We start from the raw sequence: 24,933 nt of genomic DNA on the forward strand, positions 1-24,933 counted from the left end.
ATTGATGTTCTTTCTGCTCTGTCCACATCTCTATGCAACCTAGTTTCTCCCTGTTTTCAAGATTCAGTCAAATGCTTGCTTATCCACAATTCTTTGTTTTAGCTCCCTTCCTTTAATTCTACAGCGGGTAGTCATAGAACCCCTACTATGTGCCAGGTCCTGAGCTGGCTTCCAGGGAGATGACCATGAGGTTGGACTTCCATGGCATTTCATCTGCACCCAGGCTTATAAAGGAGAAGCCCTGTCATCCAGTACAAAGAGTCTGCAGTAGGTAGTTAACTAGAAGTGATCTTTTATCAGGTATTAATAAATATGATTTATACAATGTTTTAAAATGCATTTTAACCTAAAAATATATACACTTTATCATCATTGAAAAAACAAACAGATCCAAAGCTTTTTTTCTTTGAATAAGAACCTGCCAATTTGTTATCAAAGTATCACTTTTCATACATGAATCACATATGAATTCATCCAGTTTAAAAACATCAAATGTAAGATTTTAAAAATATATATGTTTATTTTATAATAACTTATTATTAGCCCACAACTAAATATATGCCTCTCTGTAGTATTTAATATATTATTAAAATACTTTAACTTTTACAAACAGATCTGGTTAGAAATTCAGCAGACTGGCTAAATATTAAATTCAAAGAATTTTAAGAACATGTAATATAGGAACCCATAAGCCTCAAGTATTCAAATTGGCTTGGACATTAGTCAGTACTTGCTGCAGAGATAATAGAGAGGGCAGCTGCATAGATTAGTTTTAAGTGAATTAAATAAAGGGAGTAAAGAGCACTTCTACGGTTTTATAAGTATTTGAATAACTAACTAAAATAAGTAGTCCTTAAAATTCCTAAAAGTGAGATGCATGCCTCATATTACTTTTAACCTGTTATCTCCTGACACGGTATTTTATTTATCATATGTGCTCAGGAAATACTAAACAAATGATGAACAAAGTAACTAACTGAAGAACACCTTGGTTAATGAGAGAAACAGATTTTATAACATGTTTAATAGTAATTCTTAATGTAAATTGGCAAGCTTCCTTGCTGTATAATGCTGTATAAATGATCCTAAAGAGTTATGTATAATGCTTTGCAATTACAAAGCCATTTTCACATACGTTAATCTCACTTAATTATTATAAAGATTCTAAATAGAATATTTTAGTCCTTATTTATAAGCATGGAAACTAGCTCAGAAACCTACGCTTGTCCATCTAGTTTGCAGAGATAGCACCAGAGCTCTGGGTGTCTGCTGCCTCATCCAGAATTCTCCCAGGTCTCCCTCTTTAGCTAGAAATGTGGATCCTTCGAATAAATGCTACAGTACCAGAGTGCTGATTGCAACTTCCTAATGTCACCATTGCGCAGAGAATCCTAGTAGGTATGGTTTCATGTCAGGCATGGGATTTCAATCCTAGAGTGATGGATTTCAAGAAGAGCTCAATATATATACTGTCCTCGACTGTGATCTATTATATTCTCCCAGGCCACAGAGAGGACTCCTGTGGAACTGATGGTGGATCAAAGGTTGACTGCAGCATCAAATGACTATCATATCTAGAGATCAGAGTTGTTTGGATGCAAAGCTCATTCCTGGCACTTCCATGGGAGAGAAACACAAAAAGCAGGGGAAGACAAGCAGAAAAACAGCATCTCACTCACACAGCTACAGAAACCGCACTCTGGCTGAGTTTTTAGTGAAGGCTCCCCAGGCAAACTCCATTTCTCGGAGTGTGGCTGGCAGCTGGTCTCTGCAGACACCTCTCTCCCACCAGCTTCTGCCTGGGAGGCACTCAGCATTGCAGGCCTGGGGCGAGCATCCCTGTTGCCAGAAAGAGGAATGGGTGGAGGTAGGCACCTCACAAACATAAACCCCTGGAGCAGTCACGATTAAGAACTACAATAGCTCTTAAACCGGTTAATGACTATAATGATACTTTCCAATTATATTCCAAAGGTGCACTAAGGTATTTTAAAATTTTGAGATATTTTTAGGATAATAGTTTCTTCATTCAGGAAGAAAAAAAAAAAGAATGAGGATGACATTCCGTGCTATTGAAGCATGTATGCATTGATGTGCTCTGGTGCAGTAAAAAGTATGGGTTTCTGTGCGTGATGCTTCATTAGGTTGGTCACAGAGATTCATGTAAAATTATTTAAAATTCACTTAGATACAGCTCATTGTCATCGCCTTAGACTGTCAGCTGCTCAAGGGCAAGAACCATGTTTAATTTATCGCCTTGGACCCTATTAACGGTGCTGAAACATGGGAGGTCCTGAATGAATTACAGTGAAATGAACTCAGCTGATATCAGAGAGGAGCTAGCTAGGGCTTCGGTCGAGTGGAGCCACGGTGCACAGATATATACAGGCTGGCTTTGCGATCTGAACTGAGTCTGACCCTCTCATTAGACCTGTGACCTTGGGCAGCTTACACCTCCTTTGTGACCCTCTATTTTTTTTTTTTTTCATTTGTTAAATGGCTGTATTAACATCCACTGCCTGGGGTCATTGAGAGAGAGAAATAACATTGACACTATTTATTTCAATAGCAAAAAATATCTTTAATTTTTCTTTTTAATGAAGTGAGGTACATTTTCTTTAGAGCAATAAAAATCCTGAGCCAGTTAAAAGAAAACAATGAAGATACTATTTCTTCTGTCCAGTATGTTTTGAGTGGGTTTGTCCACTAATTTGCATGCATTCTATACTGCTTATCTGACTATTCTGAGAGTTGCTGAAATTCAACAGTAAATAAGCCTCTCAAACAAAAGGAAACTGACACATTCAGGTGCCTGTGAGGCGACCTTTACAATGTTTCTTTTCATTAGTTACCATATGGTGAGGGAACGAGATAGAAACTGGAGCAGCACTGTTGAAACTGCATTTGGCAAAAACTAGTCGCATTTTGACATGTGCCTTTTAGGCTTGCTGGTCTCGGATTATAGTGGTTTTAAGGTACATCATCACTGCAGAATCATTTTCCCCCAATCTCTTCACCCATCTCCCTCACCCAAGACATCCTCATGAAGGAAATCTACAGAGCAAAATGTTTAAGAACCTGGTTTGCTCTGATTTTGGACCCTCTATTTCTCTGACTGAATGTCAGGGCTTGGACTGGGTACCTAATTTCCTTGAGTTACAGTTTGTTCTCTCTCAAAGAAGTTAGTAATCATATCTACTTGGAGCTTTTTATGGGGATTAAGAGATATACTTTATAGAAATTGCCATGTGCAGTTCTGCCATTTGCTTTCAATAAATAAATCATATTATTTATTATTTCATTGACTAACTGTATTACCTTAAAATAAACAGCAATTATCCTGAGAGAAATGTTCAATGAGGCCATCAGTTTTAAAGAACTAAGCATTTGTTTCTCTCATGCCAACCAGAACAGAGCCTAGCACTCATACAAAGTTTGGTAATGCTTCTTGCACCCCCTCTTAGAGGCAGGAGACTGCACTCAGTGTGTCAAAATGAAAGCAGGCTTCTCTTAAAATGTGTTTCTAAAACGCTACATGAATTCTATGTTTTCACCCTACATTCCTCATGTAAAGGTTTAACAGTCCCAGAAAAGTTAAAGGGCTGAGATTAGCCCTGCTCAGCTCTCTTGCAAACCCCTAGGGACTTCAAAACTGTCAAATGCTACAGGTTCCTTTTTGGCATTAGATGACAATGCATTAGTCCTAGGGACTGCAGAATCCATTCTTCCGTCTCCCTCTGTATGTAACTTTATTTACCCTTTCATTTCCAAATTCAGGCTTGATTTATAAAAAATAGCAATCCCCCCGCCCAAGAATAGAAATATATATATTTTTTTTCAGAAGTTTACCTTCTGTGTTGCTTTAATAATTACTCTGATTGTTATCAGATTATTATTCTCATAAAGTGCTAATGACAAAATCTGATCACAGAACCCAAGAGTGAGAACAGAACCTGAGTCACACTCTCAGGCTTGCTGCTTCTGGAGCTGGGATAAATGATTCATTTTTTTTTTCATGTCTTCATTTCCTTACTGGCACAAATATATATATATATATATATATATATATATATATATATATATATATATATATATATATATGTCACAGATAAAAGAAAATAAGTAAAATGTATATGAAAATCTCCCTCCTGTCAGAGTCTGGGCATGCCATGGGACCTAGAGTCAAGTCCCCACCCACTACCTGCACATGCTTTGAAAACGCAGGAGATCCAGACCCGGCCGGCCCTACTCCCATTGGATGAGACCCAGACCCAGCCAGCCCCACCCCCATCAAGCCCCTCAGATCCCCCAGCCCAGTGGGGAGCATGGCATGAGGTCTCCCAGCCTGGCACCAGGGTGCAGGGCACGGCCTAAGGTTCCTTGTCAAGCCAAGCCAGGCAGGGGGCACAGGTCCCCTGTCAAACCCTGCTGGGTTGGGGGTATGGCCTGAAGTCCCCAGTCAAGCCTCGCAGAGCAGGGGGCACAGCCTGAGTTCCCCCGGCCCTGCACTAGGGTGAGGGGGTGTGGCCTGAGATCTCCCAGCTTGGTGCTGGGGTTGGGGGCAAGGTTTGAGGTCCCCGTCAAGCCCCATGGGGTGGGGGGGCATGACCTGAGGTCCTTTTCCCCAGCCAGGCACCATGTTGCCTCAGGTCCCTGTTGTTTGGTCATGATGTTATGGCATCCTGGCTAATTTGCATATTTCTCTATTATATATATAAGTGGTCTGGTGCATGAAATTCGTGCATGGGGTGTGTCCCTCAGCATGGCCTACACCCTCTCCAATCTGGGACCCCTCAGGGGATGTCCATCTGCCGGTTTAGGCCCGATTCCTGAGTGATCAGGCCTAAACTGGCAATCGGATATCTCTCTTGCAATCCGGAACTGCTGACACCTAACCACTCACCTGCCTGCCTGCCTGATTGCTCCTGACCACTCTACCTGCTGGCCTGCTTACCTCCAAATGCCCCTCTGACAGCCTGCTCACACCCAACTGTCCCCCCACCAGCCTGATCACTCCTAACGCCTCTGTCTCGGCCCTGCCACCATGGCTTTATCCAGAAGGATGTCCAGAGGTCTCCTGGAAGGTCTCCCAGTCTAATTAGCATATTGCCCTTTTAGTAGTATAGATATATCTTAAGTCTTAACTCCAAGGCTTTAGACATCATATTTCCAGGGGCCTTATAGATAATTAGTAAAGCAATGATGATGATGATGCTTTGTTATAAAGCATTTTCACATCCATTGTCTCCATTGGCTCTCTCTCCACCTGTCTGAGAAAAGTCATGTATACCTTACTGACAAGAAGCTGATGCACCAGGGGTAAAAATAACTTAATCAAGGTGATGCCAACAAGTTAGAAGCAGGCCTGGGAGTGAAACTGGATTTTAAGAAATATTAAAGCTTTTCTTTCACACTCCATGATATTGTAACTAATGACTTAACTATCCAAGCTATTATGAAAAATACTAAAGCACATGCCATTTATCCTACAGAAAGCATCGAATGCCGAGGTTTTCCAGAAAGCATAGAAATAGACATACGTCATCTTTTTTAACTCTGCTGCATGTTTACATGAATCTTGAAAAGCACCTAGCACAGTGTCTCACATAGATGTATCATGCTCAATAAAAGCTGGCTTTAACACCCACAAATCAACATCAAGTCATTATCAACATGACTTCTCTGTGTATAGATTAATAATTAATAGTAGCAGATTTCTAGGGCCAAAATACCTACTACTTACTTGTCCAATGCGGACCAGTGAAATGGAAGTCCTTTGTTAAAATTAGACTAGAGGCCTGGTGCACAAAATTTGTGCACTGGAGGATGGGATTCCTTCAGCCTAGAAGGCACCCTCTTGCAGTCCAGGAATCTTCAGGGGATGTCCCTGCAGGGAGCGGGCCTGAGCTGCTATTGGACATCATTAGTGCTTCTGCAGAGGCCAGAGAGGCTCCCTGCCACTGCTGCTGTGCTTGTCAGCTGTCAGCCCAGCTTGTGGCTGAGCAGTGCTCCCCCTTGGGATTGCACTGACCACCAGGGGAGAGCTCCTGTCTTGAGTGTCTGACCCCTGGTGGTCGGTGCACATCATAGCGACTGATCATTCCCTGTTTGGTGGATTTGCGTATTACCCTTTATTATATAGGATTAGTCTTACATAATAACAAGGAGACAGGGGCTTCGGGACTTAGATGCTATTGTTTAATCCTAGTTTTATTAATAATTGGACAAAAGAAAATGTTTTAAATTATTGATAGATGAAGTACTTCATCTGTCAATAGAGAAATAATTTAAAGAATGTTTCATAGAGGAAGGGTTAAAATTTTAGCTCATTGTTATGATTAAATGAAATAAAACAAATTTTACTTGCAGCTACTCTATCTCCACTCTTTCCTAGGGCTGTTAGGGACATTCAAGATTTTTTTTCCATGCAAAAAGTAACAGCAATCAAGACAAACTGACCTCTGCATTATTTTATGGCCATTCTTTATTAAATCATGTTCAATTACTTTCTCCTACTGACATGAGGATGGTTCTGGTTTATTGTTTCCTAGAAGTCGCCACTGCCTCATATCTGTAAAATTGAATTTAGTAAGGGACCAATATTTATGGACTTGTTTTTTGTTGTAATTAATAAGCTGTCCCAGCAGTACAGCAGAGGAAATCTTGCCCATGTTTATAAAACCTGACAGTTCCTATCACCCCACAGTCATTTTCATGTTAATATTGTGTCTTCTCACCTCTTCTTCTGAAGCCAATTTTACATAAATAGGAATCATGGCTCTAGGACATTGATAAAGTGAAGTAGGCCTAACCTCAAACAGTCTTTTTTAAGAGGATAATTCTCAGAGTGAAAGACATGTTATGCCTGGGCTCTATTTTCTTTGACAGGTAGTCATTCCTTTCCCTGGCTGGGATGACATCCTGACATATGATCTTGAGCTACACTTACCTACGTGGCCAGGTAGGTGGGCTAGGTGTAGGATAAATGATTATTCTAATGGTAAATTTTGGTTATAATTTTGTAGTCCAAACTATTTGCTATCTTTTTCTACCAAGTTCATACCACAGAGGCTTTTCCTGGTGGCCCTTTGCTTGCCCCTGTGACTTGCTTTGGCAAATAGAATATGTGTCAAGTGACACATGCCTATCATAGCAGACATTTCAAAAATCATTTTAAAAAATTATTTCTCCCTTTGACAATGAGAATGACAAGCCACAGAATGAAAAGAAATAGAGAAGAGCAATATATTACATATTATTTTTAAACTACTGAGACTTGAGGGCTATTTGCTTAAACTGGCCAGTACCATATAATTTTGCCTTATTTGTATACAACCAGCTTTGGATAGACAGATATAGAAAGATATACAGACAGACAGAAGGACAAATAGATGCCATAACAATACAAAGAAAACAAATTACATACAGATGAAGATAAATGGCCAAAGGCAAGCCTTTCTGCAAATACAATTTCAGAAAAAGCTCTAGCTTTCATGTCATCACTGGATTGGAAAATCAACCTGTTAGTCAGGAAAATGGGTGTCTGTTTAGTAACTTGCTCTCTGGTTTTGAACAAGGTCCTTACTGTCTGTGGGTACAGGTCTGCAAGATTGGCTGTATATGATAATATCTCACCTGGAAAATGAGCATCATATTATAGAATTATTGTGCAAAGTTAATGAGGTGATCTATATAAAAAAAACCCAGTGGTTGTGATGCCATGATAACCAAAACTGGTCACGAGGAGGCAAATGGGCAGGGCCATACAATTTTACGTGCTGGGTTTCTAGTGTTTATATAAAGGGCTTACCAATGCTGGCACATCATGTCTGTCTTATTATTGTAGAAGGGTTATCATCAATACTGTTTTGTGTGTTTTTCCCCCTCTTCGTGTGTGTGTGTGTGTGTGTGTGTGTGTGTGTGTGTGTGTTTGTGTTTGTTAATCCTCACTCACCCCAGGATACTTTTCCATTGAATTTTAGGGAGAGTAGATGAGAGAGGGAAAAACAGAGAGAAACATCAATGTGAGAGAGACACAGCCATTGGTTGCCTCCTACATGAGCCCATCCCCAACTTGGGAGGAGCTTGCAGCTAAGGTACTTGCCCTTGACCAGAATCCAACCTGGGTCCCTTTGGCCTGAAGGCTGATGCTCTATTCATTGAGCCAAGCCAGCTAGGATAGCATCAGTACTTCTTTAATGGATTGCCAATTCACAGCATATATATATTCAAACTTGTGTAATTAAGCTTTTAAAAATAAAATGATAAGATTATGCTAATCACTGCTGATTACAAGTATTCTCTCTATTTAAGGTCCTAATTACTGTCCTTTCTCCTTTTGAAAGCATTGTCATAATCATTGTCCTATCCTGACCCTCTATCAATTTCTCATTCACAGTAACTTCACTTGACATCCACCCTTGTTCCTCACACCCACAGCAGGCCTATTTTTCCTGTGCCAAATTCATTTTTCAGATCTTAACTAACTTATCAACCATCTCTATGGCAACACCCTGGGCCTCTTGCTCCCACAGTTGCCACCAAAGTTCTCTATACAAGATAGATAAAATAGATCTGTTAAATTTATGAGTTCCATAGAATCAGAAAACCAGAGGAAATTTCTGTTAGGAACTCATGGGGATATAGAAAACCTAAATACCCACCAGAAGTTTGCTTTTCACAGAGCTGCTAAATATAAGGAAATACAACATAACATTTCAGCGACAAAAAGCACCTTCAATTTAAATCTAGTCTGTTGTTTTATTTTGAGATGAAGAAATTAAAGGGCAAGAGAGAAAAATCACTAGTTCAAGGTCATTCACCTATAAGGTAGCACAACCTCAAAGGCCACTCTTAAATAGCAGTCATAGTCTTTTGCTTTATGTCCAGCTATCTCATTTTATCAAAGAAAATGGAGAACAGGGCTTTATTACATAATGATAACTGTACTAGTATTCATCTTCAAAAAAGTACAGTGGGAAAAGTGTTAATTGGCTATGCGAAACTGCTAATCAGTAATGTGCAGGAAAATTGCAACAAAGCTTTTGGTTGCTTGGATGTGGACTGAAAAACAAAACACAGAGAAGGCTAGATGCACAGATGTTTATATAGGAAACTTCAGATTTTTATATTTACTTTAAGTCCATCTTCCATGAAAGTTGATCACATAGCTAATGTGAATGAACTTAAAATCAATTTGAATTGTATGTATTAGACAGTTATGATAAATAAACCCAGTTTTGGAATGTAAAAATCAAGTGAAACCTAGGTCAGCCAGGTTCTAGCACTTCTCTGTAACTCATTATATATTCTCAGGCAAGCCTTGGTTGGGTAATAAATATCATATTCATCTCTTAGAGCATGGTTTCATGATAGAAACTCCCTTTGCCTATCAAAGGGACAACAATTTATTTTCACAGACACATATGTTTTCTCATTTGATCTCATCTTTCATTTTCCCTATTTTTAGGAAGAGATAGAGGCACATAATTTTCTAAAATAAGGAAATAGTTATTTAAGAAGAAAGACATATAGCCCTGAAAATACAACAGGAAGTGGTATGGACCCTGGTAAACCCAAGATTGTGCCTTACCTATTGGGATAGGTCACAATTCAGCTCTATCCAATCATTTTCAAATGCCAGTGAAGACCCCAATGTTGACAATGGAAAGATGTTTAAAATTCCCATGCAAAATTTCCCAATTGTTCAATGTTGACTAAAATAAATAAAATTTAACTCTGTCCTTGTCTAATGATCAGTGATCTAGGCTAGAGTTAGACAATTTACTATAAGCAACTTTGCCTCTTTGGAGTAAGTTTGTTGTAAGTAAAATTAAAATTGGGCTTGATCTTCAAGATTTAGCCCTAATTTTTATTTTTATATTAGTATAACTTTAGTCTCTGTCACTAATTTAGTAATAAACCACCAACTAAGAAAAAGCAATTATTAGGTGGTTACAATTTCTGTCCATAATTGCATTATCTCTTATCTCTTTAACAAGTAGCTCTTACACAGCCCATGAATTACACATTTCATTTTATATTACATAGTTCTTCACCACTTAGCAATGAACAATAGATATAATGATGGAAAACAAGGTGTGTGATACTGTAAGTAATATGAGTGTAGGCAGATTAAAAATTGTTTTTGGAAATTATTCCAGTGAACTCAGGTTTTTTTAAATTGCAGCTTTCATATTATCAGCAATATCACTTATTGTACTTCAGTATTCATAAATAAAGATATATTGCTGGTAGAAAAGCAATTATGGGTAAAACAATTAGGTTTGTGGTGGGGATAGGAGAACTGTAATTTCAAAAAACACTACTTGTTAGGATTTATTTTTGTCATAGTTCTGAAAGATGGTTTATAGCAGAAGCAGTTAATTTGGGGTGGGTACATAAGAAGACAAATGTGAACAATTATACATTTATGATGTGATTTATATGTTAAATGTGAAACATTGTCAATTTTTGGATAGCAAAAACACCCACATACATAAAAGTAAACAAAAAATATTATATTACCATAAGTCATGTTTAACATATTTGTCAATCTATTTTCTTTGAACTTTTCTACCTTATTGAATGTACTAATTGATTTTCCAAACGCAATAGATTACAGGATTGGCAGGTGAGGGTGGTAAACAAATTCTGGTCAGTCCTAGTTTGTATGCCCAGTAAATTCTTTCCTAGTCTGTTAAATACTGCTATGTGCTATGATCCTCATAATAGCTTCCTTTTGAAGAAAGAAATTTAAGTTTTAAAAAATGAAAATTATTTTCCTTATTGCTATTCACTGCCCATTACAGTCTCTGACATCCTTAAATTTACATATCTCAATGCTGGAGAGCATTCTTTTCTGAAAATGCAAAACTAAGATGAGGAAATTATTCAATTGTGTCAAATAGAGTAAAAGGAATGAGCTGAGTACACAACATGGTGTCTGTAGATTCATTCGGTCTCCATAATTTCACTCACATTTCTATATTTTAAAAAAAAACAGTTTTACATTTATTTTGGGGTAGCAGCTGGACAGGAGGGCTCTATTATATCAATCACACTGATGAATTTGTCTTTTGAACACAGCAAAATGAGATTTTTAATTGAGTTAGGAAACACCAAAAACTTGGATAAAAATTAATGTTATTTCCATCTGGTTGATTTTGATAGACTGTAAAAATAAGATACTAATCCTTGGAACTACTGTAAATACAGTCATGCAAACCTTTTATTGTGTTTTATTTCTGATGAGATTTCTCTTTGGAGAAAAATTTTATACAAATACAGTGGATCCAACAGTTCATAAAGTCCAGATTTGGGTGGTAACCCTTAGGTCTACTTAGCAAGTGAATGATAACATCTCATAAGTGAATGATAACATCTCATAACAGTAAACATGTTTTGGAAAAATGAAAAAAATATCATTGCTTAATTGTTTCTCACTTGATCTTATTTCTATAGGTAAATATAATTGCTATTTCTACAAGTTAACATTTAGTTGATGCCTGCATGCATTTGTCATATTAAGAGCTGTTCTTTCATTTGCCTTTGTAAAATTAGCTCTTATAAAGCTTAGAAATAACTTTTAATTAATTCATCTTTTAATCTAATTTGATCTGGATAAATAACTATTTTATTGAATATCCTTGGAGAAATTACTTAGCCCCTATCAAATTAAGTTGCTTCATCTGGCAAATGGAAAAATAGTATCTTTCTCAGAAGTTTGTTGAGAGAAATAAAAATGATATCATGCATGTTGCACAGATGTTAGGAAGTTATAAAACCCATTGTCCCTTCCTAGCACACAAATGAGCTACACGTTCCAGCCCCATTTTATCTCCTGGGAACATGCAACTAGTTCTTGCCAATGAAATGTAAGCAGAAATGAAACAGGTCACCTCTACACCAAACATTTTCCAAATTTTAATAGGACTTCTCTATGCAACCTCTATCTTCCAACTCCTATTTCCAGTGGGTAATGCCAGAAAAACCTTGGAACTTAAAAATTCCAATGTGAGATTCTTAAATGTCATATATGAATATTGCAACTGAAAGAAAATAACAAAAATATTTGGGTATATATAAATAGAGAGAAAAAAGGGTGCCATTCCCCCTAAATCAAAAACTTAATGGAGTTTTGCATTAGACTTGCTTTAAAAACATGTTGAAAAGTTAATGAAGGAAAACATTTTAGGAGAACATTAATTTATAAAGAAAGTTCTCCTACATTATACATGTATTGTGTGACCTTGGTTGCATCAGAGCTTATGGGTAGCTCTAAGAACAAAGACTTTAAAGGGGTATCTAGTCAAATGCATTTATTTTAAAAATAAGAAAATTTCACCCAGTTGGCATGGCTCAGTGGTTGAGCGTTGATCTATGAACCAGAAGGTCATAGTTTGATTTCTGGGTTGCAGCCTCCCTCCTGAGAGGGGGACATAAAGGAGGCAGCCAATCAATGATTCTCTCTCAATATTGATGTTTCTATTTTTCTCTTATTCTTCCTTCTTCTCTGAAATAACTAAAAATATATTTTAAGAAAATAAACTTTCATCTTAAGCTTCTTCCCATGGCTGTTAAGGCCCAACTCTCTTTATATAATTTATACATTTTCCTCTCCTGAAACCATACTAATTTCTCTAAATTAAAGCTTAAAGAAAACAACACTATATTATTATGCAGTCTTCCACTGACTTATTTTAAGATAGTATGTTGCTTCAAGTAATTTGAAAAGTTTACTATTGGCTAAAATGGGCTTACAAGTTACTGTGACTTAGAAGTGCTGGGAGATTCTAGGATTTATGCTGTAGTTATTTACTTCTATCACTTAGGTTCCTAATTTATTTTCTTTCAACATCTTCAGTGGAAAAAAATTACCATTAACGTGTATCTTTTTAAAAATTTCATTTTTATTTCCTCCAACTAGTTCACTTCAATAATGAGTAAAAATCATCTTAATTAAAATACAGCCTGGCCTAGCTGGCATGGATCAGTGGTTGAGCATCCACCTATGCACTGGAGGTCACTGGTCTTTTTTTTAAAAAAATTTTTTTTTTATTTTATTGATTTTCCACAGAGAGGAAGGGAGAGGGATAGAGAGCTAGAAACGTCGATGAGAGAGAAACATCGACCAGCTGCCTCCTGCACACCCCCTACAGGGGATGTGCCCGCAACCAATGTACATGCCCTTGACCGGAATCCAATGGGACCTTTCAGTCTGCAGACCGACGCTCTATCCACTGAGCCAAACTGGTTTCGGCTGGAGGTCACTGTTCTATTCCTGGTCAGGCATATCCCATGTTGGGGGCCCTATCCTTAGTGTCGGGTGTTCAGGAGGCAACCAATCAGTGAGTCTATCTCATTATTGATATTTCTATCTCTCTTCCTCTCTCTCTAAAGAAACAAAAACAAACAATAACCAATAAACATTCTAAAAAGAAACTATAAGCCTCTTAATTCTTAAAAAAACAATACAGCTTAGAAAATGGGAGCTTTTTAATTTTTTCCTACTTGGAGAGTTATTTGAATTATTTGATCAGTATACTAGTATATACCCTGACATAAGCAGAGAAGTTTGGACTTGAGCTTTGTATTAAATAAGGCAAATTGGGCACAAAGACCTGGAGTATAACTTACACAGAAAAGGGAAGGAAAGTGGGAGAATAGTACGAAAGGTTAGGAATCAAGGAGTGAACAGGGACTTATTCATGGAGCTGACTTTTCTAAAATTGTGGTCTACATGTTGCTGTTGGAAAGTAAGATGAATTTAGTGTATGTGAACTTTTTAACATTTATGTATTTCTTGCATTGGAAACCAAGAAAATATAACTAGGATATGGAATCTAAGTAAAAAAGATGTTAAAGACAAAAAGGAAGTAAATAATAGTTAATGTACATGGGTTTGTAAGAAACAAAAATTATGAAGATATTTCATGATGTTTGCATTGCTAAAGACAATATGGGAGTTTTAAATTTTTATTCATTGACTTTTAGAGAGAGAGGAAGGATGGGAGAGAGAGAGAGAGAGAGAGAGAGAAAGAGAGAGAGAGAGAGAGATTTGTCATTCTACTTATTTATGAATTCATTGCTTGATTCTTGTATGTTCACTGACTGGAAACTGAACCCACAATGTTGGCTTAAGAGGATGATGCTCTAACCAACTGAACTACCTGACCAGAGCCACAATATGGAAGTTTTAATGGCATTTTTATATGGGAAGACTGGGATATATTATTTAATACTAGAAGCCTGATGCACGAAGATTCGTGCTAGAATGGGCCTTCCTTTCCCTGGCTGCCAGCATCACCTTTCCACTCTGGCCCAGCCCTGGAGCCACCTCTTTCCGCTCCAGTCCTGCCTTACCATGCTGCCCAAAGGCCCTGAGAATCCAGGCGTAGGGCGGAATGCCTGTGTCCTCGACATGGAGATGACAAAAGCATCCTGCCTACCCTGGTATCTCAGCACCTCTTTATGCAAATTAACCCCATCTTTGTTAGTTTAACTTGCATATCACTCCTGATTGGCTGGTGGGGTAGCGAAGGTATGGTCAATTTACTCATTTGTCTATTATTAGGTAAGATGTGAGACTGGGATATATTATTTTTAAATCATTGTGATGGCATTTGGATCCCAAAAACATAGATAGATTCCCCTATAAAACTAATTTTCCCTCTTTTCTAGCCCACATTTCACATTGAAAATATGAAGGAACAAAGTTCTGCTTGATACTAAACATTGGGTTAGATAATTTAGTGAACTAGAAATGGGAGCATGACCAAAAATAACAGTCTTCTACTTTAGAATAATCATTGAGTGATAGAAAAATACACATTAGGATCCTGCCTTATTTATTAAATTGAGGGAAAATGTACAGTTTTATACATATAGTTGTCATAAACAATCAGTTCTATTTATCTACTAATTAACAACAACTCTAGGCAAGCTATGTGCTAAAAGCATCATAAATATGGTAATTTTTGGAGTGATGAGGTAGAAAAGGAGAAAAATGAATGCCCAGCAACATTAAGCAGAAATTATGACTTCATATGGTGGGTGAAAATGCTGTGAGGGGAATTAATGGGATAATGATGATGATGATAATGCCTTTCATATACTGAGGCATTGTATGTGCTAGACAGTTTTCAGCATTTTAATGGAGTACCTTACTTAATCCTCAGAGCAACCCAGCAATATTATTGAACTAAATTATATTAAATCATGTATACAGGAAGGACAGTATTAAAACATGAGCTGCTTGACTCCAAGGGTGTGCATTCTTAAAAATTGTTTTACTTTGTTTTGGTGAGAGGGTGAGTGGAGGCCTCACTGAGGAGATGCTGTTTATTTAAACCTTAAAGTCACAAAGAAGGGATGAGTGGGGAAACCATTTAAAAGAGAAAGGAGGCTGAGATTCAGTGAGATTGGCTAGTTATAGTCAAGAAAACATAACTGATTAGTTTTATCACATGCTGGCAAATTATACAAAACAAAGCTGGGAAGTTCTTGAGATCAGGTGCTCACATATCAGGAACAATTGCTTGTGCTTCATGAAATATACTGGATTCTTGAGAGAAGATGCAAATTGCGCTTCAGAAGACCTGGGCCATGGTGGGGGTAACACAGTGTAGGGATGAAGAGCCTGAGTCTGCCAATAAGCCTCTTGAATTTATATCCCATCTTTCATAATGATCCTTGCTCGTCAATGAAACTCTAGGCGTCTCAGTTTCCTCACCCACAGTGTTACTGTCAGTGTTAATGATAGTAACTATGACTGTGATTATGAGAATTAAAGTAAGTCATTTATGTAAAATGTTTGCTATGGTGCATGTAGTTAGTATTCAGTACACGCTAGCTTTTATGGTTGAGTAAACGATAGATTGTAGAAGAGATTGAAAACAGGGAAGGACTTTATAAGCTATCAACGCAGTCCAGATGATAACAGACGGCATTGTGAACTAAGATAATGGCAGTGGCAACTAAAAGAGGACAGTTACACAAGATATTTCATAAGCGCCTTCATGATTCATTAGGTGTGGGAGGCAGAGATGTGACTCTTTGAGTGTTCATGCCTGGCTCGCTATTTCCAGATATAGACTAACCAGGAAGACATGATGATTGGAGAAGAAATTATGGACCCATAATCTGTTTTGATGTATTGACTATGGGTTAAAGATATTCTTCAAGTTTTATCAAACTGTCACCAAGGCAATGTTTTAATCAAGTGTGATAAAGATCAGCTGGTGGTAGGAGATGATCCGGGTGGTGGGTGCATGGGTTTTCTCCAAGGTGAGAAAATTATTTCCTATGAAATGCTCTCTCTGTCCTGTTTACATCAAGTATGTTTTTACTTTCGTAGTAGCTGCATTTTCCTGTTGTTGTTTTTTCTAATACCTCTCTTTCTGTTTCTTTTTCAACATATTCCGAGTCTGGGGAACACAAATGTATATGCACTTAACATTTAAGAACATTTTAAATAATATAAAAACATTTTTAATGAAATTTTGATACAAATTTCTATTTATATCAAATGCTTATAGTTTATAATTATGGCCCTAATATGAACTTTTCTTTAAAAATCATATAACTAAAAACAATGAGTCAATTTAAAGAAAAAAAATACTAAGGAACCAGCAGTAGAGTCACTTGGCTTAATAAAGTCATGAAAGATAGGCTTGAATGACTGAAGTTTAGAAATCCCCTACAGTAAACTAAGTACCAGTTCAAGCAATATTCCCACAGAGGCTCTTAAAGAAAAACATTTCTTATAAGTCTAGGAGAAAACCACATTGCAATAAATGGTTAAGATGAAAAAGGACTAGAACTAGATATTGTTCTTGATATTCCAAGATTGTTGTTAGCATAACTGTAGATGTTAACTAATTATGGAGCTATGCTTGAAAAGAAACGAATGACATCAGGCATCAAACAAAAGAGCATGTGGAAAATTCCAGTCATTACAAAATCAACTGTCACAAGAATCAGGCTGCCTCTCGGCATTCGTGTTCAGTTTCAGTTCAGCCCTCTTCACAGAGGCAACTGTACAACAGGACTGCCCACAAAATACAAACCAGCAAGAGCACGGAATGGACAAGAAGACCAATGCAAAGGCTAACTAATATATTAAAATTTGCATTAAGTTTGCATTTGATCAATTAGATGATGCTACTCAGTATCAAATTGGATCTGAATGCAGTATCGCTTTGATTTCCCTAGGAAGACTAGTAGCTTTGTGACACCTGGATGATGTTTCTTGCTCTGCTCTCAGTAAGTGGATGACTTACTTTTGGCAGCATCTCTTAAGAGACATTAAATACTCTAGATCATCCTCAATATGAGACAGTGGGAAGGGGCTGATGTTAGGCCCTTCCTCACCACCTTTTGGTTTTAATGCAACTCAGCTCAAATGACTGAACAAAAGATTGGATAGTCATGACTTTGTGGGTTCTGTTTTAGGGTGCTGAAATAATTATAGATATGAACATACAACAGAACTTGATGTTCAATTTCACATTCTGGAAGTGTGCAGACTTGGAGATTATTTTTACACATGTTCTTCCTTCCACAGATGGAAGATTTTACTTCTAAGGCAATCCTGAATCTTTTTTTGGCACGAAATGAAACACTGTTCTAGTACTTGATGGTCAGGCTTTTTAGTGAATAATGGAGTAGAAAGCCCTTTTAAAAAATATGTATTTGAGCAGTTCTTTAACCCTCATTCAGGTTCCTTTTTCAAAATAAAAGAGTATTTAGGAAAAATCTGAAAACGCCAATAACAATGTGAGGGCCAGATAGCTCTTTGAATTTGAGGTTGGTTTTTATGAAGGTAGAATACTAAATTTCCATTTTTGATTAGGCCTTAAATTTCCTTCTGTACAAAAGACCAAGGCCTTATTCCCCATACGTCAGCACAAAACTGTGTCACTATGTCTTACAAGTTCCAGGGAGCGGGGGGTGACTTGGGGAGGGGGAGGAAATCAAGTATATGTAAGTAAATCAACAGAAAACAGCTCACCTTATGGAAAGACACGTCTTAATAAATGATATCTCAGAACACAAGGTTTATATATGAGATTAGAAGCATTTTACTATTTTCCTCCTACACATAGTAAGCCTGTTGCAGCTCTTTTTGTTCACATTGGTTATCTGGGAAAACTGATGCCCTGAGAATTTCAATAATTTTCTCAATATCAACAGCTGGTAAATGACGGAATTGGGGTTTGAACACAGATCTATTTGATACACCAGTGATGGAGTCGTTCAAAAGATTAACTTATTGAATGGAGAATTAGTCCATATTCTCCATGGTCACTTTTCTATATTTTTGCACAATTGATTTTTTTTCTGTGCAATTACTTTAAATGCTTCTATTTTAATATGTTATGAAACATTTCTTAAAAGAAGCATTATATCTATTGATATAACTAATAAATATTTTCTTTTTAAATAATCGCTGCCTATTCTTAAAGAAAGTAAGCAAATAATTTACTAATCCAATTTGAATTCAGTTTGCTTCAGATTGAAATAATCCATTTATATATATTCTATTATACAAGAATACCAATTATAATTTTCTCTAGTAAATTAAAAGACTTTAATTTTCTGAAAAGCACCAGTAGACAACTACTGAAAAGCCTTCTGGATCAGATACACCAGAATTTTAGCTCTTAAAGGGTCAGTTAGAATTCTGTTTAAATGCATCTTACCAGAAGTTGTCTTCACTACTTCTGTGGTATTTCTCAGTCCAACAAATGAAAATTGATAAAGCCTCCAAGATCTTGTGTCACCCACTTCAACAGAGTTACGCTTCCATTGATAGATAATTTCTTCCCGTGGATAGCCATCTGCCAAGAGGTGGGAAAGCACCCGTTTAAAATGATTATAAATGAACAAATGTAGCAACCACCTTCCAGAAACAAGACATTAAGGAATGTGCCGAGAGGGATAAAATTATAACTTAATGAGAACCCTGGACTAAAGAGCCTCACCGTAGGGAAAATAAATACAATGACATCCTATCCTAATGGGAAGTTAGATTTAAAAATTATGAGGTTAAAATTTTCCCTGAAAGTCACTTAAATTGTATAGCAAATATACAATCCATGGTTTAATATATACTATATGTGCAGTCTACATTGGAGTAAGATGTAATAAGTGATCAGTATGAATAGTACATATGTAAGATATTGTTTCAGCATGAAGGGGACTCAACCAGGGCAAAATTTTGAGAGTCATGCAGAAACAGAAAATATTGAGAGAAGTTCCTCTCCAGAGCATGCACCCTTAGAAGAAGATGGTGGGGAATAATAAACTCAACATTTACATTAATTATTCTCTCTCATTTTCTGGGGGAATTTCATTTTAATGTACACAGAAATCTATAATGATAATGCAATGACTATCAGTACCACTTATTTGCCCAATACCCTAGACAAGTTTCTTAATGTTTTTTCCAAATCATTTGCTTCCTTATGGTGGTTATAATAATACTTATTTCATGAAATTGATGATCAATGTGTATTTAATGGATAAACATTACTATTAAGTAAATGATACAATAAACTCTTTCAAGTAAAAATTAGTTAAATAGGGAGAGATTTTAAAAAATTAGAAAGCATCTCAACTATTTGTCTACTAATCATGCTATGGAAAGATGAGTCTTGATTATGAAGTCTGACTCACTACTTAGCATAAAATTCTTTTTGTCTTCCTTTTCTTCATTTTCTTTTCCTTTGGTCCAACTCTATGACTGTTGTGTACTTATTAATTAAGAAGAAGGAAAAGAGAAAGCAGTATCCCCTGATGGAGCAAGGGTGGGAGGCAGGATGTGCTGGAAACTGAGGAAAATAATGATGATATTAGGGAACTTCTTCTGGATAATGTAATTATGATTTAATTTTTGATAGCAATAAGTAATATTAAGTTGTGTTTGGGTTCAGAAGACATTTGACAATTGGTGATGTAATGACACAGAAATCACCAGTTATTAAGCTTTCACTGATTCAGGAGTAATCCCAGTTGAAAGAGCAAAAGAAAATAAATCTAATCTCCTAAAGCTTGGGAAAGCTTTCACTTAAAAAATATTCCATTCTTGGATGAAGTAAAACATATGAAATAAGTTTTATAATGAAACCTTTCTAAATACAGGGTGGGACAAAAGTATATTTGCAGTTGTATCAAGGAAGAGGTTATTCTTATATTGTTATTTATTATTGTATTTTTATATGAACAACTTTAAATATACTTTTGCACAATCATGTTTATATGATACTAGAGGCCCGGTGCATGAATTTCATGCACCCTCAGCCTGGCCTGCGGGATTGGGCCAAAATCGACTCTCCGACATCCCCTGAGGGGTCTCGGATAATGAGAGGATGCAGGCCAGGCTAAGGGACCCCACAGGTGCATGATTGGGGCCTGGGAATGATTTGGGAGGTTGGCCAATGCGGGAGGAACCACGGGAGCGCTCTAGGGCATGTCCAGCCCATCTCACTCAGTCCTGATCTGCTGGACCTTATCAGTGAGCTAACCTATCAGAGTGTCTGCTTCCTGGTGCTCAGTGCACATTATAGCGAATGGTCTACTGTCTGCTCCCTGGTGGTCAGTGCACATCATAGTGAGCAGTTGAGCGGCCTTAGCATACCATTAGCATATTATGCTTTGATTGGTTGAACAAACAACTGGATCCTTAGCATGTTAGGCTTTTATTACATAAGATACAGTGATATTTTTCCTGTATTTAGTTTATCATTACATCTGGAATTGATGTAATGATAAACTAATGATGGGTTCTTTCATCACTGATTTTTTGAAATGATGGTTATTATGATTTAATTGGTTCTTAGGAGTCTCTTCAATCCCTGGCTGGGAAATTATATTTATGAAAATAAAAAATTTAAATTCATAACCAGTTTTCATTGAATTATATGTACAGTTGGCAGATCAATAAAAAGGGGGAGGTGAGCAACCTAACACATTTGCTAAACAAGTGGTGAGACAAATATTTGTTTTTAATTCAGGCAGGAAATAAGTGAAGGTTACTAAAGCTTAATGTAGTTCGTGTTAGAATCATCATGGATCTTTTTACTACAGTCTATAATCTGATTATGGTAATAATAACTAAGAAAAATAATAGAGCTTTTTATTGAATCTTGTGTATTGGGATAGCATTCCAAGCATTTTACAGACAAGAGAGTATTGTTTTGGGCAGGCCTTATAAGCTCTGTTGGGTACCTGGGAATGTGGACTTACTGACTGAGAGATTTAGTAATTTGCTCAAGTCTATAATGATAGAGTTGGAATTTGAACTGGACCTATGGAATGACTATAATCAGTCTTTTACTCACTGGTGGATATCTAGCTCTAGGTATTACTAGAACTCTAGGACTGGGAGGTAATTATTAATTTTGTTGTCTTTAACAGGTATACAGAATTGGAGTGTGTAAACCACGCTGTTAGATCTCTGCATCTTGACAGGTAAGGGAGAAAATAAGTAACAAATGTGCTGCTACTCTTCTCCTGGGCCCATGGAGGGAGGTAGATTATAATACATCTAACCCCTTTCTATTCAGCAAAGGCCTGGTTTTACAATTCTTTTCAACTAAGGTCTTCTAGCAACCACTGCCAACTTATTAAAAGTTTATACATCAGTGAAACTTATTTGTAACTCCTGATAAATTAGATCATTTTCTGCAAGAATCACTCTAATAGGACCAAGCTGGTATTATGATGAAATAAACTGTCAAAATCTTCAGAGAAAACAACATTGCTTAACGCAATTTTGTATTTTCTGTAAATCTCCCAATTAATTGACAATGCAATTAGACTATTGGTGAGAGGAGATCCAGACTACAGAATGAGTGTTACTTACAACTGGAGAATTCCAAGGGGCAGGAGTGTTCATCCATTGGGAAATTGTGCAACTGTAATTGGCACTCAGCATCAATCGTCAACCTAAACAGAAATACATGAAAGATAACTAAAAATAATTTAGACATAGTTTTAAAAATGTACATTAGAACATTTTCTAATGACCATTCTTCATCTTTATTCCTGGGGAGTATGTCTCACATTCTTATGGATAATGCAATATTATCCTCACTGAAGAAATCCACTGAGTCCAGTTGGACAGCATTAAGACTTAATGTGGTCCCTTCACTTTCACAAGCTGAACAGTAGGTTCTCATTGACCCCAATTTCATTTTTAAAAAAATAGATTTTATTGATTTTGTACAGAGAGGAAGGGAGAGAGAGAGCTAGAAACATCGATGAGAGAGAGTCATCGATCAGCTGCCTCTTGCACACCCCTATTGGGGATGTGCCCACAACCAAGGTACATGCCCTTGACCAGAACCAAACCCAAGTCCCTTCAGTCCCCAAGCCGACGCTCTATCCATTGAGCCAAACCGGTTTCGGCCCAATGGATAGAGCCTTAGGATCACAATATTTTTTTTGCAAATTAATTGCACACATGAAATTGTTCATTGACTATATTTAACTTAACAGAACAAAATGTTTTAAGGACTTAAGTTCATTTACTGTTTGCATATAAATGAATGCTGATAATTCTCAGATCTTCTCTGCTAATTAAAGCAGAACCTTCTGTTTGTAAGTGCTTGTTAGCTGTTAGCATTCAATTACTACATGTGAGTTTTAAAATACCTGTTTCACAGTAGGATATTATGCATTTTACAATGGGACACCATGATGCCATTAACTAGGGTTTTATAGAGTAGAAAAATGTCTAATGGTAAACAGGCAATGTTGAATACAGATACACAGACATACTAGAAATATGTCTGTCAATGAGTTTCAAATAGTTTACATCTGGGAATACTTATTAAACATATAGGTTTTCTGGATCTCAATGGGCTGGAACTCTTGGAGGGAGAAAATTTGAAGGTGTTCAAATGTATTGATCACTTTAGGAGAAAGTATGAATATATTCTAAAATTGTATAATACTAGTGATAGATTGATATTTTAAATTTCACATTTGTTAGCTATATTTCTTACAATGATATCTATCAACCTTGAAGTAATAAAAATGTTATTTTTGATCATTTGTTAATTTAAAAGATTTTGCAGTTTAGCATGATTTTTAATTTGTGAGATTTTATTTTTCTATAGCACATGTGTCAAACACAAGGCCCGCGGGCCAAATCCAGCCCGCCAGGCCTTGCAATGTGGCCCGCACCGCGCTGTCATCACTGCACTCCGCTGTCAGTTTATGACATTGTCAGTTTATGACTGTTCAGTAAACCATTCGGCCCGCGATTTAGGCTGGATTTTAGATTTTGGCCCCTTCTCTGATTGAGTTCAACACCCCTATTCTATAGTATAATAGAGCAATTACTGATCTTGAAATATAACTGATAATCACTGAGCCATTAATTGTTTATATGGCATGGGGTAAAGGTGATTTTTTCTGTCATTTAATAAGCATTATTATGGCTTTATTTTCTTTGAACTTGCCTGAAGTCACAAAGCTAGTGGCACAGTTGAAATCTGAACCCAAGATTATGATGTGTCTCCAAAGCTGGAGGTTTTAATCATTGTCACTCAATAATTATATGCTCTTAGAGAAAAGATTAGTTTTAGTCATATGTAAAACTTTAATTAAACTTGGTATATTTAGTATAATGTTTCCAAATTAAGTTAGAATTATTAAAATTGAAAACAATATAGATCATTTGCAGAAACAAAGATAAATACATACATATCTGCACACACACATTAATAACGCATTATTGATAAGAACAAGAATAAAATCATCTCAGTATAGATTGGCAACTCATTCAAACTTTGAATTTTATGAATGATGTTTTCCATAATTAAAAATTTTGCAGTGATTCTGCAAATCAAGGGAAGTGAGAAAAATGACTATACTGTTATGAGAATATAAAGGAACTTGAGATAGTGTCACTTAATACTTCAAAAGCTAGACCAAGCCCTGATTTATCAAACTTTGGTTTTCACTAAATTCTAATTATAGTCATTATTATATCTCTAATTTAATAAAACTCATGATGAATTCAGAATATATATGATGACTTTTTTCTATACTTGTAGTCATTTTTTCCCTAGTGAGCAACTCTGTTAAACTGATATAAAGGTTTCAAGCCATTTTATTTAATTTTGTATGTTCACTATTATGTAAGTTATTATGTATATGTCACAAGGGCATTTAACATGAATCATTAGTATCCTAAAAGTTCTAGGATACTAAGACCTAGAAGAATCATATTTATATTTTATATATTTTATACTAAAAATATTTTGAATAAATTTAGTATGTGCTGTGCTTACTATATATCAGAGCCTAAGCATTTTCCTTATCACCCCTTTTAGTCCTTCTAACAACTCCATAAGATCAGAATCATTGTCTCTATTTTATATAAATCAAAGAAATTAGATGTAAGAGTTAGCTCAGTTGGATGGGCAGTGTGTTTAGGGTGGTTATGCCTTTGTTCCCAATAATCTCCATTATTTCCTACCTAAATCTTCTAAATAAAAATGTAACCAACTAAAAGCATCAAACTTACTGTACAAATAAGGCTATGAGATCTATCCTTTATCTAGCTCTAAGACCCATGCTACAGATAGCTGCCCCCAAGTCCTGTACATAGAAATTCTGAAGAGTTGCCCTAGTGCATATATATGGTATGCTATAGAGCTAGGAACTGAAGCCAGGTTTGTCTAATTTTAAGCCTATGTATTTCTCTATTATATTGTTTTGTAATATATGCTCACCAATGGAAAAAATTCAGCATAGAATTATTTTAAATACATATAATATGCTAAGAAAATGGCATAAAAAAACCTCCCAAATATTATATGTTTAACTTCAAAAAATAAAATAGCTCCAAGTTTTCCCTAAAGATGTCTTTCAAAATAGCCAGTAAATTAATTCAAACAGCCTACCAGTATAGTGGGG

General features: G+C 36.4%; 1 protein-coding gene across 2 annotated transcripts in view; it reads right to left on the reverse strand.

Annotated features, from left to right (window-relative positions):
• The window catches only part of GABRG2 (gamma-aminobutyric acid type A receptor subunit gamma2), an 82,188-nt gene that overhangs the window by 28,492 nt on the left and 28,763 nt on the right, over positions 1-24,933 (reverse strand). For both annotated transcript variants that reach the window (XM_084884118.1, XM_084884117.1), the window contains exons 5-6: positions 21,869-21,951; positions 18,705-18,842 (exon numbers count right to left, since the gene is read on the reverse strand). In XM_084884118.1, coding sequence (XP_084740244.1) covers positions 18,705-18,842; positions 21,869-21,951 — 221 coding nt within the window. The remainder of the gene's footprint in view (positions 1-18,704; positions 18,843-21,868; positions 21,952-24,933) is intronic.

This window comes from Pipistrellus hanaki, assembly GCF_964339955.1.
Source record: "Pipistrellus hanaki genome assembly, chromosome: 5".
NCBI lineage: Eukaryota > Metazoa > Chordata > Mammalia > Chiroptera > Vespertilionidae > Pipistrellus > Pipistrellus hanaki.